The sequence below is a fragment of the Scyliorhinus torazame genome, chromosome 6 (assembly GCF_047496885.1).
Source record: "Scyliorhinus torazame isolate Kashiwa2021f chromosome 6, sScyTor2.1, whole genome shotgun sequence".
Lineage (NCBI taxonomy): Eukaryota > Metazoa > Chordata > Chondrichthyes > Carcharhiniformes > Scyliorhinidae > Scyliorhinus > Scyliorhinus torazame.
In genome coordinates this window covers 120,533,264-120,554,178 of record NC_092712.1, presented here as the reverse complement: position 1 = coordinate 120,554,178, position 20,915 = coordinate 120,533,264, and the positions used below count along the sequence as shown (strand labels likewise).

General features: G+C 48.6%; 1 protein-coding gene across 1 annotated transcript in view; it reads left to right on the top strand.

The window, feature by feature from the left end:
* Positions 1-20,915, top strand: part of kcnh8 (potassium voltage-gated channel, subfamily H (eag-related), member 8) — a 674,720-nt gene that overhangs the window by 489,617 nt on the left and 164,188 nt on the right. Inside the window, exons 9-10 of the mRNA XM_072508746.1 lie at positions 13,732-13,931; positions 18,476-18,725. Coding sequence (XP_072364847.1) covers positions 13,732-13,931; positions 18,476-18,725 — 450 coding nt within the window. The remainder of the gene's footprint in view (positions 1-13,731; positions 13,932-18,475; positions 18,726-20,915) is intronic.

Sequence of the window (20,915 nt, the reverse complement as noted above, 5' to 3'; positions counted from 1 at the left end):
GCGTTTGCATATCATTAGTGGGCCCGACCCGATATTCTACGGGGCCGCCTCGATTCTCTGAATCTGACATGCTGAATTCCAGACGCGAGGTTCACTTGTGCTTTTAAAATGGTCGCTGATGAGCGAGAGAGAGGAGGTAGGACACAGAGAGGTGGGACTGTGGGCTACCGGGCCAGGCACTGGTCATGCTGAATGGGGTGGGGGGGGTCCTGCCAGGACTGGGCGGGGGGGGGGGTGAGGGGGAATGTGCCATGTGGCTGGGGCGATCCCTCATGGGACTGTGGTTGTGCCCAGGTCCTACACCCCCGCACCCCACTTTCTGCCATACCCCCCACCACCCAACTGGCCACCACCCAAACGGCCACCACCCACCGGCAGGGCATCAGGCTACCTACTCAAGGGCAATGCCCACTGTAGCCCCGACGGGGGCACCGGGTACGGGTCACACAGCGTACCACTGGCAAGGGCATCGCCAACAGGGACAGGCAGCATGGCTAGAGTCCCCATTGTGCCGGGCACTGATGGAGCCAGGGTTGCGGGGATGGGGGGGGGGGGGGGCATGTGGGGGCGGAGCCCAGAATACCAACCATGTAGCCCGGTGGACCTGGTTGGACAAAGGGTTACACACCATGCTACCATGTCAGCCTTTCACCCTCTGCAGACAATGGATATTTTAAAAATAAATTGAAATTACCCAATTCTTTTTTTTCCAATTAAGGGGGCAATTTAGCATGGCTAATCTACGTACCCTGCACATCTTTTGTTTGTGGAAGTGACACGAGGAGAATGTGCAAACTCAACACGGATAGTGACCCGGGGCCGGAATCGAATCCGGGACGCGAACGCCGTGAGGCAGCGGTGCTAACCACTGTGCCACCTTGCTGCCCAACAATGGATAATTGAATACAACCAGCAGTGGTGTAGTCGCCACAACCCTAGGGGATGCACTGCGGCTGTATGAGCTGGCGCTGCTCGAGGAGGCGGAGGCTACAGCATTGGAGCACGCAGCAGTGGAGCGTGCCCCTGAGGAACTGGAGGCAACTACCCAGGATGGCGAACCGGCTGCCCAACAGGCTGAGGAGGAGGTGCAAAGGAGGCACCGCATGAGGCCTTGTAAGTACCGGCAGCACCTGCTATTCGAGGTCGTGCCGGACCGGGCATGTCGCCGAAGACTCCAGCTGAGCAGAGAGTTAGAGCAACATATCTGCCAGATCATGGCGCACCTGGTACCGCGGGGGAATAGGGAAGGACACCATTCCCGGTGACCGTCAAATTTTACGCCATGGGATCCTTCCAGGTGCCGAGTGGGGACCTGTCCGGAGCTCGGTGTTGTGTTCTCTATTTTGCTTTACCTGGATGGCTTGGATGCGTAGTGTTAAATAAAGAACACAAAGCTTTGTTAACGAACAAAATAACACATTTATTACACTACAAACTAAGATCCGTTCACATTCCTAAAGTAGAAGGTTGCTATGTTAAACTATGCGATCTCTAACTACAGAACTTTCAAGTACAACTTCACCATCTTCTAACATCTTCTAACTCCTAACTCCCAGAATCCCTGAAGTCACAGGATATATATATGACTGTTCTGTGGTTCCCTCTAATGATAAGAAGTATTATTAGTAACTTGTTAACTCTTTACACCCTAGTCAATATACATATCATGACAGGGCAACACGGTGGCGCAGTGGTTAGCATTGCTGCCTCACGGCGCCGAGGTCCCAGGTTCGATCCCGGCTCTGGGTCGCTGTCAGTGAGGAGTTTGCACATTCTCTCCGCGTTTGCGTGGGATTGGCCACGCTAAAATTGTCCCTCAATTGAAAAAAATGAATTGGGTACTCTAAATTTATATTTAAAAAACTATACATATCATGACACTTGGTGCACAGTTGCATCCGTGCCGTCATAGAGGCCCAATATGCCCAGTTGGCATAATACACGATCTGCATGCTCGCGGCTATGGAGCACAGGGAGTGGACCATCGCCATCTGGGCCTGTGCCACAACATCACCCATTGACTGTGCCACCACCTTCTAGGTCAGTGTCACATCAGCCAGTGACTGTGCCATCTCCCTCTGTGTCTGCGCCACATTGGTCAACAGCTGGGCAATGCCGCCGACGTTCCCAGCCGTGGCCTGCCGTGACTGGGCCATGCTGAGGAGCGCCACTACAATTTCCAGGCGGCTCTCGTACATGGGCGCCTGTGAGGCAGCAATCCTGTCCTAGGCCTTGGCCAGCACCTGCACAGAATGCCACAGGCCTTGGACATGCTGATCCATCGCCAAAACCCTTGCCCCCAATGCCTCCACTGTGGATGTCACCCTTGCAGTGTTGGCCAGGGTGGCACGCATTGTTGGCACCACCTCCTGCTCCTGCATGTGGTTGGACTCCTCCAACTGTGCTGCAGGAACTGAATGCCCAACGACAACCCTTCATGTAGTCCCTGGCTCTCTGACTGCATCTCCACGATAGATGGGACCGTCTGTCCAGAAGCCCGAAACCCGTCTGGACGGCAACTCTTCTTGGGGTCGGCCCGCCCGCTACCCGTCCACCAGTAGTGTCCCAGGAGTCTCTTCACTAAAGTGCCTAACCGAAGTGTGTGTCTCTGGGATGGTGGAGGGTGTTGGAGACAGCTATGATAGGAAATCAGTATCAACATCGTACTCGAACTCCGGGGTGTCTTGGGTCACAGGAATATGGCTCCCGTCCGTGATGCTCTCCTCGTCGCTGCTCGGCACATGGTGGGGGCTCCAGCGGTGGCACTGGCTGGGGGCGGGGACACCAGATGGACCCATCATATTACCAGCAGGTCCTGCAAGACAGAAGAAAAGACGCATAAGTGGACCGCGGGCCGGGAGGGAGTGGGGGTGGTGAGGGTGAGGCTGGGGGGTGAGGATGAGGGTGATGTGAGGGTGAGGGTGGTGTGGGAGTGGTGTTGGGGGGCGTGTTGACACACGTGGAATGGGGAACCGCAACTCAGCAAGGTCTCACTTCCTTACTTGGGGCCGATCTCCACCCCGGCGACCTCCCCTTCTTCTGGGCCGCCGACAGCGTCCAGGGCCCTCTGCTCAGCCATGGTGAGGGGCCACAGGTCTGGCGGTCCCCCTCCAGTTTTCCTCCGGTCTCGACGGTTATGGGTTGGCTTCTCTTGGGGGAGGGGGAAACAGAAGGCGACAATGTTAGACAGTCCAATGCTTGCATCCCAGTGGGTGGGTAGCTGGTGACTTCGGTGGCCAGGGCATCTGGCCATGGCAGTCGGTATGGGTGCTGAAATGTGGTGCAGGGTGGGGATTTGGTCGCCCTACGGGTGGGGGGTGGGGTTACGGGTGTGTGGGACAGGATTAGTGCTAGAGGCACAGTGTTGCCTACTCACCCTGGCTGCCCTGAGAAGGTCATGCAGTTTGTTTTACGGCACTGCTGTCCGGTCCAGACGGTGTTGCTGGCGAATGGTGGCGGCTGGCAGCCTCCTTCCTGGGCCGGATTTAATCCATCTCTCCTCCACCACGTCCAGCATGGTTTCTAGCTAGGCGTCCGTGAATCTTGGTGCCGCTCTCCTCGCTACCATCTTGTTGGCTGGGATGGTGTGTGTGGAGAGTGCAGTGTGTATATGCAGCTGCAGCTTGTCAGCCTCCTGACTGTCAATCTCGGACTCGGAGAATCCCGCACCGTTTCTCATTGGAATGGATTGTGTTCCACGTGGTGCCGGGGCTAACCCCTCAACAGTAGCTGAATCGGTCCAGGTGCTGCTCCAGTTTTGCTGACGTGGAACTCCACGAATCCTGCGCCGATGTCAACATTAGGAACGGAGAAACCCGCCATTAGTCTCAGGAATGGAGAATCCTGCTCATGGAATTAAAAGTCTCATGAAAAGATTGTCGATTGTTGTAAAAGCCCAGGGGCGGGATTCTCCCGCAATCGGCAGGGCGGGTCGCACGGCGCCAAAGAGCGGCGTGAACCACTCCGGCGTCGGGCCGCCTGGAAGGTGCGGAATCCTCCGCACTTCAGGGGGCTAGGCCAGAGCTGGAGTGGTTAGCGCCGCGCCAACCGGCGCCGAAGGGCCTCCGCCGGCCAGCGCGAGTTGGCACATGCTCACGAGCACCAGCATGTTCTGGCGCATGCGCAGAACCGCTGGCGTGATTCCTGTGCATGCACAGGGGGTTTCTTCTCCGCGCCGGCCATCACAGAGCCTTACACAGGCCGGCGCGGAGGGAAAGAGTGCCCCCCATGGCACAGGCCCGCCCGCAGATCGGTGGGCCCCGATCGTGGGCCAGGTCACCGTGCCCCCCCCCCCGGGGCCGGATCGCCCCGCGCCCCCCCAAGGACTCCGCAAGCCGCCCTCAAAGCCAGGCCCCGCCAATATGAACCTTGTCTAATCCACGCCGGCAGGACTGGCCGTGAACGGGCAGCCGCTCGGCCCATCAGGGCCCGGTGAATCGCCGGGGGGCCACTGCCAATGGCCCCCGACCAGCACGGCGCGATCCCCGCCCCCGCCCAAAAACCGGCGCCGGAGAATTCGACAGCCGGCGTCGGAGCGACGGGGCAGGATTCACGCCGCCCCCCGGCGATTCTCCGACCCAGCGGGGGATCGGAGAATCCCACATCCATATGTTTCACTAATGTACTTTAGAAAAAGAAATCTGCCATCCTTACCTGGTCTGACCTACACGTGACTCCAGATCCACAGCAATGTGGCTGACTCTTAATTACCTCTGAAATGACCCAGCACACTGCTCAGTTCTAGGTCAATAAAGGCTGGCCCAGGCAGTAATGCCCACATCCCATGAATGAATATATTTTTAAAAATCCGATGTTTAGAGTCACTCCTTTGATGATTTGGCCCATTATTTTTCACATCCATGTTGTCAATTTCTGCAGCCCTTTTAAAATATGTGTTTTTCTGATGGTTTTTGCTGCAACACACAGTGGGAACAAGTAGTTAGGCCTCTCAGACCACTAATCAAACTGCAGGCAGGGTCCAATAACATAATTAGGCACCAAACCTCATACATAACTAGAGACTCTGATGACTTCAGGAAGGTGACTTGCTGTCTGCTTAGACAAGCAGGTTAAAATTGAAGACTGCGGGTAAGATAAAAATATTGGCAGGTAAGCCTGTCAACCAATTTCCAGTGGCCATCTGCCCAAGGCACACCTGCAGATAGGTTGAAAACACTTATTTGGATCCTACTGGACATTTTCCTGATGGGTCAACTGAGATTACAAATTGCATTAATGCACTGACCTTCCCCTTTTCACTTGTCCTATCTTTTGGGGTTTCATTCTACAATCGTGCAATTTTCAGTGGAGCCCAGCTCAGTTTACAGAATATTAACATCAATGAAAACAATTTAACTGAACCGAGGAAATCAATATTAATTTAGTTCACGTGTTGTTTCTTGTAATGTCTATATGCATGGATGATGTAGCGTTAAATCATCACTGGCACATGCAATTGGCCTTTTAGATGAATTGTTTATCCCTCCAATCTTCTCCCCTTTGTCCCTGAGGGTGTTGATTCAGGCAACATGGAGGTACCTTGCTCATTTGGTCATTCTTCATCTGTTGGGCCGAGACGTTAATTTACAGAGATCTCGTTCCTTCCATGAAGAAACCTGTTCCAGGAACCTCCTCAAAAGTAGCAGTGCAAGAGCAGATGAACTGTGGGATTTGAAGACACGGTTGTAGAGGGGACTTTAAGGAGACACTGGAAGAGCAGTAGCAAGGCAGGAAGCTTTAATGGGAAAATTCCATAGGGCAAGGTGTGATGACTGAATAATGAGTGCTGACGGTGCAGTGGAGAGAGAGGGATGCACAGCCGATCAAATTTGAAGAGATGTGAAATGAGGATGAAGATTTCAAAAAGCATGCAATATCTTTGTAGGTGTCAAGAGGTTCATGACGATGGGAGCATCAGAGTTAATACCCAACTTTCACACACTTCAAAGGATACTAGATAGCTGTAAAGGCAAGAACACTGGATGAATTCTTTTCCAATATACAATGGGCAAAAAGTTGACAAGGCCCATTTTCTGGTGTAGTGATCGCAACACAGGATTTTTGCCACATCCAGTCCCATTGAGAAAAAAGACATGTTAACTTCATGCCTCCCCACCGAAATGACTTCAGCCTGGAACATACTGCCGACTGGTCCAAAGCTCAACAACCAGAAATGTGCATGTTTAACATGATGCACAACTAGTCTGGATCTCTTGAAGCTGTCTCTCTTAAAGGGGAGCTACATTCACGCAAGAGGAGCAGCTATATTTGCTACTAGAGTGTTTTTTTATCTGGAAGGAAAAGCACAGAAAATGGGACAATAGGAAAGGGAGAGGGATCCCATGATTTCTGATGTGGAGGCAATAGCATTGGAAATGGGGTAAAAGGATAGATGCCATGACGCTACAGAAACTTAATGCACATTAAGAGAGGGAATTGGGTGGAGGTGACCACAGAAGTCAATTCCTGGAGTTTAGCCCCAAGGACCTAGCTGTAGCACTGGAAAAAGTTCAATGAACTCACACGAGTGGTTAAGGTAAGTGCATGCATCTTCACATGACATCTTGAATCCACTGCACCACCAACATCTCACACTGCTCAATGTACCACAGTCTCATCACTCATTAGACTCATGCTAACATTCAGATACTCCACCTCACCCTCATACACACACCAATGCTTCCAGCCTCTCGCATACCAATACTTTCAGCTTCACACCCACCTCTTGCTGCTTCCACAGACCTAAGCTATGGCTGGAACATCAGCCAAACAAATTGCAACACATGCACTATTATTCTGTCCCCTTTCTTGCAGGACAGTGCGAGACATAACCACAGGGGGCAGTATAGAGCTGGTGGGGAACAGACTGGCATCATTGATTGAGCCCTTTGGACAGCCGTTACTGAGGTCATTACATCTGTCATCGCTGAGAATATGGGGCGAAATTCTCCCGAAACGGCGCGATGTCCGCCGACTGGCGCCCAAGACGGCGCCAATCAGACGGGCATTGCGCCGCCCCAAAGGTGCGGAATGCTCCGCATCTTTGGGGGCCGACGCTGGAGGAATTTCCGCCCCGCCAGCTGGCGGAAACAGCCTTTGTTGCCCCGCCAGCTGGCGCGGAAATGACATCCCCGGGCGGCGAATGCGCGGGAGCGTCAGCGGCCGCTGACAGTTTCCCACGCATGCGCAGTGGAGGGAGTCTCTTCCGCCTCCGCCATGGTGGAGACCGTGGCGGATTGAAAGGGAAAGAGTGCCCCTACGGCACAGGCCCGCCTGCGGATCGGTGGGCCCCGATTGCGGGCCAGGCCACCGTGGGGGCACCCCCCGGGGCCAGATCGCCCCGTGCCCCCCCCCCGGGGAACCCGGAGCCCGCCCACGCCGCCTTGTCCCGCAGTTCAAAAGGTGGTTTAATCCACGCCGGCGGGACAGGCAATTTATTGGCGGGACTTCGGCCCATCCGGGCCGGAGAATTGAGCGGGGGGGCCGCCAACCGGCGCGGCACGATTCCCGCCCCCGCCAAATATCCGGTGCTGGAGACTTCGGAAACCGGTGGGGGGCGGGATTCGCGGCAGCCCCCGGCGATTCTCCAACCCGGCGGGGGATCGGAGAATGACGCCCATGATCTGTTCCTGCCCTATGCTCCTTCTCAAATCCCATTTCCAGCCAGTTCTTGGCATGAAGGGCGGGATTCTCCACCCCCATGCCGAAGTGGCCGCGCCGTCAAGGTTCACGACGGCGCGGAACGGCCCCGGTCCCGACAGATTCAGGCCCTGACAATGGGCCAGTATCGGCGCCGCGTCATCTACCCGCGCGAGGCCTTGTCGCCCGCGTAAAAGCGGCGCCGCATAGATGACGCGGCTGGCGGCGCATAACGGACGTCATCCGCGCATGCGTGGTTGCCGTCCTGTCCAAATCCGCCCCGCAAGAAGATGGGGGACGGATCTTGCGGGGCGGCGGTAGGAAGGAGGTCCTCCTTCAGAGGACCCCACATTTAAGGATCCCCCCTCGCCCCCCCACAGGCCGCCCCCCCCCAGCGTTCACGCACCGCCCATGACTGTAGCGACCAGGTGTGGACGGCGCCAGGGGGAACCCGCCGTTTTGGCCTGGCCGCTCGGGGGGGTGCCGGAGAATCGCCATTTTGGATGTCTCTGGCGATTCTCCGGCCTGTGGCCCGTGAAACTCGACCGGGCCGTTCCCGCCGCTTGGGAGAATCGCGGGAGGGCGTCGGACCGGCGTCCCCGGAAATTTCGGCGCCCCAGGCGATTCTCCCAACCGGCGTGGGAGTGGAGAATCGCGCCCGAAGTGCGGGCTGCATGTAGCTCTTGCTTTCCACCCCACCATTGTTACTCAATCCTAACCTTCCCTTCTACATTTCTGCCTTCTGCTAGCCAGGAATTGCTACAGGGCCAGCCAGTCCAAGGGTGAGTTCAACACCAAACGCATGAAGAAGTGTTCATCTGAAGTTTGTGGGGAAACCTTTCATGCTGGCACTGAGCAAATTTCAGGATCAGCACATGGTGAATCACAAGGCACAAGTGGGTCACAGCCAGATTCGGGAACAATGAGTTCTGCTGCTGAGGACTCGGATGAGGACTTTGATGGGTAGCTTATAGGAGATTGCCAATGGGCATACACAGAGATGCTGGTTGCATTGACACGCCTGTCAGAGAGCCTCTTGTCACTGTCTAGGAACATGATAGGCCAGATAATAAATGAATAAAGATAGTAGAGACTAAAGGCAGGATTCTCCACTTGCCAACGGTGAAATTTTGAAATGTGATTTGGTGGAGAAGAGCTTCTGACGCCAAAATTGGGGTAGGTGCCAGTTTGACGCCAAATCGGGATGCCCCGGCACCATGAAAATGGCGTAAATGCATTGCTCACCGCGCGGGGTTAAAGTACAGTAGGCATATCATTAAAGGGCCTGATACCCTATTCTCCAGGGCCTCCGAGATTCACCGCCCCCGATGGGCCGAGTTCCTGACGGCGTGGTTCCCACCTCCACTCCCCGCAGCCAACCCGGACCACACCCATCAGACAGAGCACCGAGGCAGGTTTTAACAGTGTTAACAGGTGTTTATTGTGCGGAAATATATACACAGTCTTTGCCCTAGCCCCTATAACTAAACTGTGCCCTGCACCCGTACCAGCTTAACTGGTGTCTAACCTTCTGGCCTTACGGGCCCTACCACTATGCCTAGGTGATTACCCAGACGGTACAGCAGGGGTGGAGGCGGCCTGCTGACTCCTGCCCTGTGACAAGGGTCCCTGTTGCCGCGCGTTTCCTGGGGTGACCCGGCCTGGATGGACCGGGCCGTTGCTCGTGTGTTCCATGTGGCGTGGTGCCGCTCAGTTCTGCCCGCTGCCAACCAGATGCACCAGGGACAGAAGCGGGTGGGGGGGGGGGGGGGGGGGAGTCCGAGGTGCTGAGGTGTTCCGGCACCTCCCCTGTGGGACTCACCGGCACGGGCTCCAGCTCCTCCTCCGCCCTCGGGGTGCCCGATGGCCCCCGGACGACTCCATTGGACGGGGGTGCGAACAATGCCATCCCCTGTGGCCCCACCCGCCACCTGACAGTGCCAGTCCTGGAGGCCCGCTCTGGTCTCGACCAAGGTCCGTGCGCTCACGGCCATGGAGCACAGGGATTGGACCATCTCCGTCTGGGACTGCACCACATCAGCCAGTGACTGGGCCACCTCCCTCTGGGACTGGGCCACCCTGCCCAGTGTCTGCGCAATGCCGGCCAGCGCCTCGGCAATGCCGCTGATGTTCCCAACCACGGCCTTCTGTGACTGGGCCATGCTGAGGAGCGCCGCTGCAATGTCCAGGTGGCTCTTGTACACGGCTGCCTGTGAGAGGGCAGCCATGTCCTGGGCCTCGGCCCCGCCTGCACAGAATGCCCCAGGCCTTGGACATGCTGATCCAAAGCCAAAACCGTCGTCCCCAATACCTCTACTGTGGACGCCACCTGTGCGGTGCAAGCCTGGGTGACAGGCTTTGGTGACCAGCACCAAACCCTGCTCCTGCACGTGAATAGACTCCTCCACCTGTACCTACAGGTGCTGGATGGCCGCCGTCATCCCCTCTTGTGGTCCCTAGGTCTCGGACTGCATCTGCACTGTAGCTGGGACTGGATGTTCCGGAAGCCCAGGACCAGTCTGAACAGCAGCTGGTTCCTGGGGCTGGCCTGCCCTCTGACCATCCGGTCCCTCGGCTGCTCCTACCTCCACCTGCTGTACTGGATGTGATGTGTGGTGCCCACCAGATAGTGTCCCAGTAGCCTCTTCACTAATGTGCCCAACCGAGGTGATAGTCTCTGGAATGGTGGAGGGTGTTGGAGACAGCTGTGACGGAAAGTCAGTGTCACCCTCCAACTCGACGCAAGCTCCGGGGTGTCCTGAGTCTCGGGCAGTGGGCTGGTGTCCGGACTGCTCCTCCCCGCCGTGCTCGGCCGCCTGGGGTGCACTGGCTCTAGCACTGGTTGGGGGCGGGGGGCTCCGGATGGACTGGCCCCATCTCCGGCAGGTCCTGTAAGACACAAGACGACATGTATGGTTAGACAGCGTGTCGGGGTGGGTGGGGGGGTGCATGGGGGGGTTGAGGGGGATGAGGGAGTGAGGGCATAGGGGGGTGAGGGTGAGGGGGGGTGGGCTGAGAGGAGTGAGGGGGTGTGGGTTCAGGGGGGGTGCAGCAATCACGGATCCGACAAATCCGGCACTGTTTTCCATGGAATTGATGGTGCTGGTGCTAGCCCATTTAATTAGATGAGTCGGTGCAGCTGTTGCTCCGTCTTTTCTGTCATAAAACGCCAGCGTCGACACTTAGTCTCAAAATGGAGAAGTCCAGCCCAAAAGATCTTATCAAGAAGTATAATCAGTTTGAGTGGAGCTAAGAAACAGCAAGAGGCAGGGAAAAAATGACAGAGTATTTACAGGCTCCCTAATGATAGTTGCAGTGTAGGGCAGAGCATAATCAGGAAAGTAGGGGTGCACCTTACAAGGATAATACAGCAGTCATAGGGTGGCATGTGGCGCAGTGGTTAGCACTGGGACTGTGGCATTGAGGACCTGGGTTCGAATCCCGGCCCTGGGTCACTGTCCATTGGAGTTTGCACATTCTCCCCAAGTCTGCGTGGGTTTCACCCCCACAACCCAAAGATGTGCTGGTTAGGTGGATTGGCCATGCTAAATTGGCCCTTAATTGGAAAATAAAAATAATTGGGTAATCTAAACTTATTTTTTAAAATACAGTAGTCATGGGGAATCTTAATCTTCTTATAAACTGGGCAAACCAAACTTGCAGTAATAGCATGAAGGAAAAGTTCATGGAATGTATACAAGATTCAAGACCAGTATGACAAGAAACCAATCCAGAAACAGGCTATTTTGGATCTACTATTATGCAATGAAAAAGGTTAATTAATAACCTGTAGTAAAGGGAAGAATGATCATAATATTATGGAATTTTATATTTAGTTGGAAATCGATTTTAATTAAGTCTAAAACTGGAGACCTAAATCTAAATAAAACAAACTATGTAGGTATGAGGAGTGAGTTGGCTAATATAGATTGGGAAATTAATTTAAAAGATATGGCAATAGACAAGGTTTACTAGAATTTTTTAAAATCTTTTTTGACTCTTTAATGGACTGACCTGATTAATACTACACGCCTGTGTGCTTCACCCGATGCCGGTGTCTATGTATTTACATTGTGTACCTTGTGTTGCCCTATTATGTATTTTATTTTTATTTTATTTTCATGTACTTAATGATCTGTTTGAGCTGCTTGCAGAAAAATACTTTTCACTGTACCTCGGTACACGTGACAATAAACAAATTCAATCCAATCTGTGCTAATACTGACCTGCCTATTCCTTGAGTCTCAATTTTGTTAACTAACCTTTTCTGTGATTCTTTGTCAAAAGCATGCATAGAATCGATATAAGCAACACCCATTGCTTTCTCTTCATCAATCCTCTCTGTTACTTCATCAAAAAATTCAATTAGATTAGTATGATCAGCCTTTTCTAAATCCATATTGGATCTCCTAAACTAACTCAAACCTCTCCACGGGCTTGTTATTTATTCCCGGTTTATTTTTTCTAAAACCTCACCCGCCACTGATGTTAAACTGGCCAGCCTGTAGTTACTTGGAATGTCGTTACACCCTTTCATAAATAAGAATGCCCCAATCAAACTCTCCAGTCTTCTGGCACATGCCTCCCCTGAATCTATTATCTAGGGAAGATTGCAAAATTATGACAAGCACTTTGGGTATCTCCACTCCAGCTTCCTTTAACAAACTGGGATGCAAATCATCCTGAGTTATCCACCCTTAAGTATAGCCAGTCTTTCTAATCCATCCTTTCTATCAATTTTCATTCCATCTATTACCGCCACCATCTCCACTTATATGATTTATTTTGTCATCTTCCTTCATGAATACCAGTACAAAATACTCATTATGTATTCTAGCCATGCCCTGCACCTCCAGTCATATAGCTATCAATGCTAAACTTTACCCATTACTATCTACTTATCTTTATCATACCATTAGAAGATTTTGGGATTTTCTTTTATGTTTATTGCCATTCTATTCTCTCATATTCTCTCTTCGTATGTTCCTCTTCACTTCCCTCCTCAACTTGTAATTGGCTTGGTTCTCGCTTGAAGATTTCACCTGACAGACATAATACACCATCTTTTGTCTTTCACCACATTCTCCATCTCCTTTGTCATCCAAGGTGTTTTGGCTTCAGTCCCCTAATTTTCACCCTTGTTGGAATGTACCTACTCTGTAGTGGAACCATTTTAAAGCCATATTTCTGTTATGGCCACTACATCATATTCCCATACGATCATTTGTGCTTGCAGCTCATCAATTTTATTCGCTGCACTTGGTCCATTTACATACCTATCTTGGTCTGTTTCTATCAAATATGGTATTAATTCCTTCTCAAATACTATCCAGCACTCTCTTCCTTTATAACCTTATTTTGCTTTTCAACTTCTATAATCTAGTACCTATTCCCCTGATATGGATTCCGGTGACACTGAAAGATTTGGATTGGAGAGACCACATTAGGAATGAAAGAAGAGGGGAGGCAGGGGATTGGCTGCAAATTGATAAGATAGTATTAGGCTCCTAGGTTATCATTTGAATGATGATACAACAGCATGTTTAGTACAGGCTGTGTGTGGGCTGAAAACAGCTTGAAGTCTTTATCTAATGATCTGATTGATCTGTGGTAATCAAATCATTAGCATCTCAAATCAATAACGTTGAAAGCTGACTACAAATTATGCAGTGCTGCGGATCCAACATTTTGATACTATTAATTATTGCGCAAAGCAATGCAATTTGTTCTAAAAGCATTTTTTGACTTTGTTGGATTGTGCCAGGTATTAGTTAGTTTATGAGCATTCGCCATGAAAAAATGGGAAACTTTCTGCTCAATTCTCTTATTAAAGGTGGCAAATTAGATTGTAATTTTTAACCCCAATTTCCTAGCCATCAACTGGATGACAACTCTGATATGCTTCTCATTTATGACTATGCTGGATTTACTTCTCCACAGGGATTGTGAACAGCAATGTGAAGAAGTTTTTAAACTGTTAGCCCATTCAGCCATGTAAATTTGTGCTTTTTAATCCCAGAAAGTAACCTATTTTACCCACATTGCTCATTGCTGTTCACAGTCTATTAACCATTTGTTTTTCTTTCCTCTCAGCATTGATGCATGCATTGGTCTTTGGGAATGTAACTGCAATCATTCAGCGCATGTACTCCAGGTGGTCTCTGTATCACCACAGAATTAAAGATCTAAAGGATTTCATTCGGGTCCATCATCTACCAAAGCAGCTAAAACAGCGAGTGCTTGAGTATTTCCAGACAACATGGTCTGTCAATAATGGAATTGATGCTAATGAGGTAATTTCCTTCTTATTTTAAATTCTCTGCAGTGAAATAATATTTTAACGTACTATTGAAAATTAATTTTAAACGATGAATATTTTAAACATAACTGCATCTTTCTCACTGCGTGATTCGTTCCTCATTTTCCCATTGTTCTGTCCCCTTTGACTGTCCGATAGTTGAGTTTTGGGCAGGAGTCGGAATGTGTTTGAATACCAATATGTCTCATTCATGGTGTCCGGCTGAGTATCATGTCAGAGGAAACAAAAAGCTGCAGAGCTGGTCAGGGTAAATTTCCACAATGGTTCTTATGCAGAAATTCAGCTCCATGTGCACTTTGTTTCACGCCATTATTGTATCTCCTGGTCCTTCGAGCAAACAGGGGCCGGTGCTGCATCTTGCTGAGGCCATCCTTCACTGATAGCTCTTTCTTTCCCACTCTTCCCAGATTGCCTGACACACTTGAAGATTATTTTCTTACCTTCCCTCCTCTCCTTTATTTAAATTAACCTGCGGTGCTGAATCAAGAGACTGTTTATTAATATGAGCCTGGACAGGACATGTCAGCAATCTATTCACCAGTGCTTACCCAAGAAGGGTAATGTGGTTGCCTTGTGTAGAACTTCACCTTCGGCAGAGAATGTAGTGGGTAACCTGGATTTGACCTCCATGTCTGAATTCCCAAAATGCATCATCTGCAGGTGAAGCGTCCTGTCATGAGTGTTAATTGGTTTTAAAAAAAGTCCCCTACGTCTCCTGAGAAGCCAAACGTCTGACCTTTTTGTCAAAAATATAAGAGTTTAGACACAAGAATTGTTGAAAATACAGGAGGAAGTATTGCTTGATATGCATGATCTTCATTCTGGGTTTGCAAACTATTTGGGAACACCAGCAGCAGTGTTGATGTAGGACAGTGCTTATGCTTGACGTGTAATATGACTGTGATCAAATCAGCTCAAAGCCACAGAGAAAGCTAAATTCTTTTGAAAAATGCTTCTTGCTCCATCTGCTGCTAGCTGCTCCATGTTGAAGTGAATTTTCGTCTCTGAATATTTAAGCATTGCTTTTTGTCATCTGTTTGGTGAATCGGTGCACAGGATGCTATCTTATTCTGGAAAATTAAGATAGTAACCTGGAACAAACCTATAATGAAGAAGTTCTAGCTTGTGATGATTTTCACAGGAATGTAATGGTGATGACAGAGCATGCCTCAAATTCTGGGATCATGAGGTTGCACATCTTTTTTGATAGCCACTTTCCTCCTTCCTCCATGTAATTATGCCCAATCTCACTCCTTGGGTTGAATTTAATGCAACCCTGAGGAGAGGTTGGGTGGTTGCGGTGAGGGGGGTGGGGTGTTTATCCTCGAACTGGAAAAGGAAAGCGGGGTCTGTAGTTCCTGTCAACTATCCAACGCAATGGAATTTTATCAGCAGTGGGGAAGGTAGGGGCGCCTTCCCACCAGAGACCAATTGAGCCCCTTAAGTGCCCAATTAAGGGTCACTTAAGGGCCTCTTCCCATCACCACTGGCATTTTGTACCAGTGGTAGGGGTCACTCTGCTGCGTTGGTATACCGTCAAGTAAAATAAAAACTTATAACCTCCCGTGGGCTGTTGGGGGTGACCTTTCCTAGTTGAGCATGTTGTGGGTCACAAAGATGCTTCCCCCACGGAAACCCCCCCACCCTCAACAACTCAAACTCCCACCTTGTCTGGGGCTGCCTGACTCCAAGGACCCTGACCTTTATACGGGTGGCATCCTTGCTGCTTCTTCTGACATGTTAGAGTCCCAACAATAGCCACTACCCCCATTGCACTGCTGGGACTTGTGAGTTGCCAGCTCTCTTATTAGGATCCCTAGTGGAAGCCCGTTAGCTGCCTGATTGGCACCCATTGGATCGGAGCGTCCTAAAACCGTCGTAGGAAGGCTTGCTCCCAATTTTCTGGCCCGCTGTGGGGACCACAATCCCTTTACTCAGATCCTTTCAGCCATAATGTTTGCACAATTTCAGTAAATCTAACAACTGCATCAAATGCATGAGTAAACCTTAATTTGTTTTTAACAAGCCACTTAACAACCTAAACACAACTCAAGCATGCAAGTTGTAGTTATGTGAAAGAGAGTAAAATTCAGTGGTGTACAGATAACATATAATTGTTATTTTAGGTTGAATGTGAAAAATTGCTCTGCATTAATGCTAAATCTGTCTCTGTGGTAACTTTAATACAATGAGCACTTTGAATTCCCACTTGTTTTCTTTACTCATGATGGACATATAACAGCAAATGCAGTTCCAACACAACAGTATATAAGAACTTGAAGATACAATATTTTAGTCCTGGTTCCTAGTTCTTTCCCCAATCCAGCACTTGTCCTGCTGTTAAGTGCAGCATAATTCAATTTCTCCTCTAATGTTATTTAAAGTAAATGGTTAAAGGGCAGTGCACCAGTGTTATAAATGAATTGAAAGCATGTCTACAACGTGATGCCAGAGTGAAGATTTAGTAACTCTTACACATTAGGATAAAATAGCAAAATTGTCCAGATTTACCAACTTAATTGTATAGTTTATTCCTATTAACAATCCCCAATTTTAACCTCCAGATCACAATTAATATAAAGAGTTTACTCTGAGAGTTTAACTCCAGCAGTCAATAGATAAGTGACCACATTTCAAAATAATTTGCACAGTCTTAGAAATAGTTGTAGGTGTACTGGATAATAAATGTTTCCGTTTTCTTTTCCAGCCCTGCTATATATATCATTTTTTCTAAGTGTTGATTCAGTTTTAGTCAATGTCACTATTTTTATCCATATCTTTTTCTTTCTGTGAGAATATATCTATGTATCATTAAAAAAAACTGTAGTTAGTTATCCGAATGCTTGGTAGACATGTAATGGTAGAGTTGTTTAAATATAGAGAGGGAAGAGTTGCAACCTAGTCAAACAAAGTGTCCAGTTTTAAAACATTGTCCATTTGTCACAGGAATGGAACATGGACGTGTTTCTTTCCTAGTGAAATCTCCTGTCTAATGTTGGAATCTCCCACTCCTCCCTGGCACAACATGGCACAGTCCAACCACAAAGCTAGCAGTACTAATTCTGGCAGCGGGGACATTGGTGTCACTTATGAAAGTTATGGATGCCATTGAAAAACTAAGAACAAAATAACATATTAAACATCGTCCATTTTTTAAAAAATGACTGCAAATCTGCGAATGTATTCAAGGATGTAACATATTATTCAGATTTGTTTGATTGAATAAACCACTTAAGCTTTTTTCTTGTGGTTTATGGCATTATTCACCAACTCTGCGTGTTATAACCTTGAAACACAATTTCAACCATCACTTATTATCTATTTTGAATAGTTTTAATTGGTGTACAGAGCACAGTTCTGCAGCATGAATGCATTGTCTGATTGTAAGAACTTCAATTGTGTTTTTGGCATTATCCCAAACTTTCTATATCACAGTGCCATGGCGCAACTTGCATTTAAAAACATATTCATAATGGTTTACGCATCTATGCTATACTATGATACGTGGTTATATTGGATCTCTGTTGTTAACACCACAGAGTTATTTTTGCCATCATAACAACAGTGACTGCACTTCAAAAGTAATTAATTAATTGTGAAATGCTTTGGAATTTCCCGAGGGCTGAGATGAGGCACAGTATAAATGTCGCTTTTTACTTCCTCTTCTCTGTCTTGCACAAATAAATGTATCTGTCACTGCTAATTTTATCAGTTGAAAGTGCCTACCTTCACAAGAAGGTGATGGTGCCCCTCAGGGCTATACATGCCAAAGGTACATTCCTCAAAATTAATTGTTTTCAGCACGGTGAGAAAATCAAAGAGAAAATTAAAAATGAAAAGGCTAACAATCACTGACAGTGGAGCAACTCTTTCTCATTCTGAGGGAACAGAGTTGCTGCTTTTAAAGGTGAAAAGATTACTGTATATTTGTGTTGTAGCTCAATAAGTACTTTTAATGCTCAGCTAATGGCTGTACTAATGGCTGATTAGATTCTCATCTATCTGGTTTATCTATTTAGTCTATGCACTCTATACATGTATGCGTTCAAAATGAATGCAATCTTCCTGAGAAGACCTTTTGATAAAGAAGCATGTGTTTGTTGATATTAAAGAAGCATTAACTGAATAGTTGTATACTGTCCTGTTAGAATTTATACCATACTGTTCATTGTTTTATCGAAGGATAAAAGTTGGATTCCATGAGGAGATTCTCTAATGCATCTCAGTTCATTTATCTTCCACCTAATTATTTCTTGCTGTCATTAATGGTTATCTTAGCCTTAAAATATTCTGAAAACTGTGAACATTGCTTCATACAATTAGCTAATTTCCATTAACTGACACTGCTGATGATAATGATTATTATAGATATCTGCTAGATTTTACTATTTGAATCATTTTAAATAATATTTGCAATTATTATTTCATGAGGAGTTTTCAGAACCTCCTTCCTGCTCTTCTCCAGTCAGCTCCATCATTAATTATTTCAACATGTATTAACTCTTATCATTTCCATAGCTTTTAAAGGATTTTCCAGATGAGCTGAGGTCAGACATCACTATGCACTTGAACAAGGAAATTCTACAACTTTCTCTGTTTGCCTCTGCCAGCCGTGGCTGCCTTAGGTCGCTCTCCCTGCACATCAAAACCTCTTTCTGTGCTCCAGGCGAGTACCTCCTTCGACAGGGAGATGCATTACAGGCCATCTATTTTGTCTGCTCAGGCTCCATGGAAGTGCTTAAAGGTACCATGGTGCTGGCAATACTTGGTAGGTTCTATAATTCTGCTTTAATTGCAAACAAAACTAAGGTTACTAAATTTAGCATTTTGTTTTCAGAGCAATGACAAGAAAGTAAATAACCCAACTATTATGACTGTTTGATTTATGAGAGCCAATCATGGTTTGTTAGCTGTGTTCCTCTAACTCTGATCTCTTGTACATCCTCCAATTTACAGCCCCACTCCCTCCCCCAGCCATTGGTAGCCAGGCCTTTAGCTGTCTAGGGTCTAAGCTCTGAAATTCCCTCCCTAAACTTTCAAACCTACCTCTCTGACCAAGCCTTTTATCACCTGCCTCAATATCTCTGATGGTTCAGTCAATTCTTTTGTCTAAGTGTTCTTGTGAAGCATTCTGCTTTAATGCACTAAGGCAACATATCAATGAGAGTTCTCGGTTTGTCACAAAATCTTTTGCAATAATCCAGTACAAAATATTACAGAAGACAAAATACAAACATGGGAGGCCAGAATGTGTCTGGATGCTCCATCTGGTGAGTTTAGAAGTGCCTGCTTGCGATTCTTTTTGATACTTGCAGGAAAATCATGAATGTTTTGTTTTAAAAATTTCAGCGAGGTTATTTATCTTTCGTTGACTTTAGGGTTATGTCACGAGTTTAACGTCCTCAAGCTTAGATGAATGTCGAACACACAGTTGTAGGGTCCAAAACCATTTATTATGTACAACATATAGTCCAACATGTAATTTTGTTCTCGGTATACATTTGTTTTACTCAGAAGTACAATCAAGGAGATCCGAAAACTCGGGGGGGGGGAACTTCCTGGCGCCTCATAGTTTCCTGGTGGCAAGGGGTGCATTCAACAGGAAACCCCATTCACCGACAGGACCAGAAGATCCTACTGCCGGCCTTTGACGAGCCACCTCTGCCGCTGTGAAACACACAATGGGTTGCGCGGAACTCCCACCCTCTGAAGTCTATAATTATTTTATGTAGAGCAATAGGAGCAGGCGCCAGTTTCAACTGAAGAATGAGGGCAGTTGCCAACCTGGCTGCGTCAATACCTACTGGACTGCATGTCATTGGGCTGACCCAGAGCTATATATAGTGAGCTGCATTGATGCCGTTTGGCACCAGCAGCCTATTGGCACCATGATAATGAAGTCTTGCACTCACAATGGACTCAATCAGCCACTAATACCATTGGGCAGTCAGCTGGTGAGCTGTACCATCACTCATTGGATACTTAAACTATCTCAATAACTTTGGAGCTTTCAAGGGACAGGAGAGGACGTTTCAAGTGAAGAGTGATCGGGATGATATTTATCAAAGTTTGTGGCAACCCGATGATGGGTATTGTACTAACAGTTTTTCTGGAGAATTACACAATATGAATTCATGTCCATGGAGAGGCAATGTAGTTCCCCACAAAGCGGGAAAGAAAATCAGGCCCTGGCTCATGGTGGCTGACCATAATGTGTCATTGCCAGAAAACTAGGGCTGGATTTAATGTTGTAATGGGAAACACCTCAAGCAGGCCTACTTAACCATGGGAGAGGACCCACATCAAGTCTCCTTGTGACAACTCAATAGGAGGGCAGAAGAGGCTGGCATGGGATTCCTTACTGCCGCAATTTCAATTAGGCTCAATTAATGAGCCAGTTGTCACCCACTTTCCTGAGAAGGCTGCAATTTAGCTATGGATTTGGGATTAAATGGAGCCAATATGGCTCTTCCATGTCCTTGGTAAGGCCGTTCAGCACACACTGTTAGATTTGCCAGTAGACTCCATGGGGAGTGGGGGGGAGGCGAGGAGCTGATTCCCCGTTGGTAGGTACTTGGTATCCAATTGAAGGGCCTGGCAGGTGGCTCCTGAAAGCTACCCTTTCCTCTTGCCTCTGACCACCAACCCCCATCCCCAGTACCCCTCCCATGACTATCACCCTGCATCCCCTATCCTGCCCTCGTTCACTTTTGGCTTGGGGATCCCTGATGATCCTTGGCGTCTGGTGAATGCATTGCCACCAGCAGCCACCACTTCTGCTGGCATTGGTGGCATGAGGAGCAACCAGCAGAGCAGCTCTCCACAGCAAGTTGTCCACTGCTGGGGACCTGAATTGCGGGGACGGCCCACCAGTGGCACTTTTTGGGCTGTCGGGCCTCCCCAGTTCTCTGCTAGATCCCTGACCGGTGGACGAGACCCTCATCAGCCTGAAAAATCA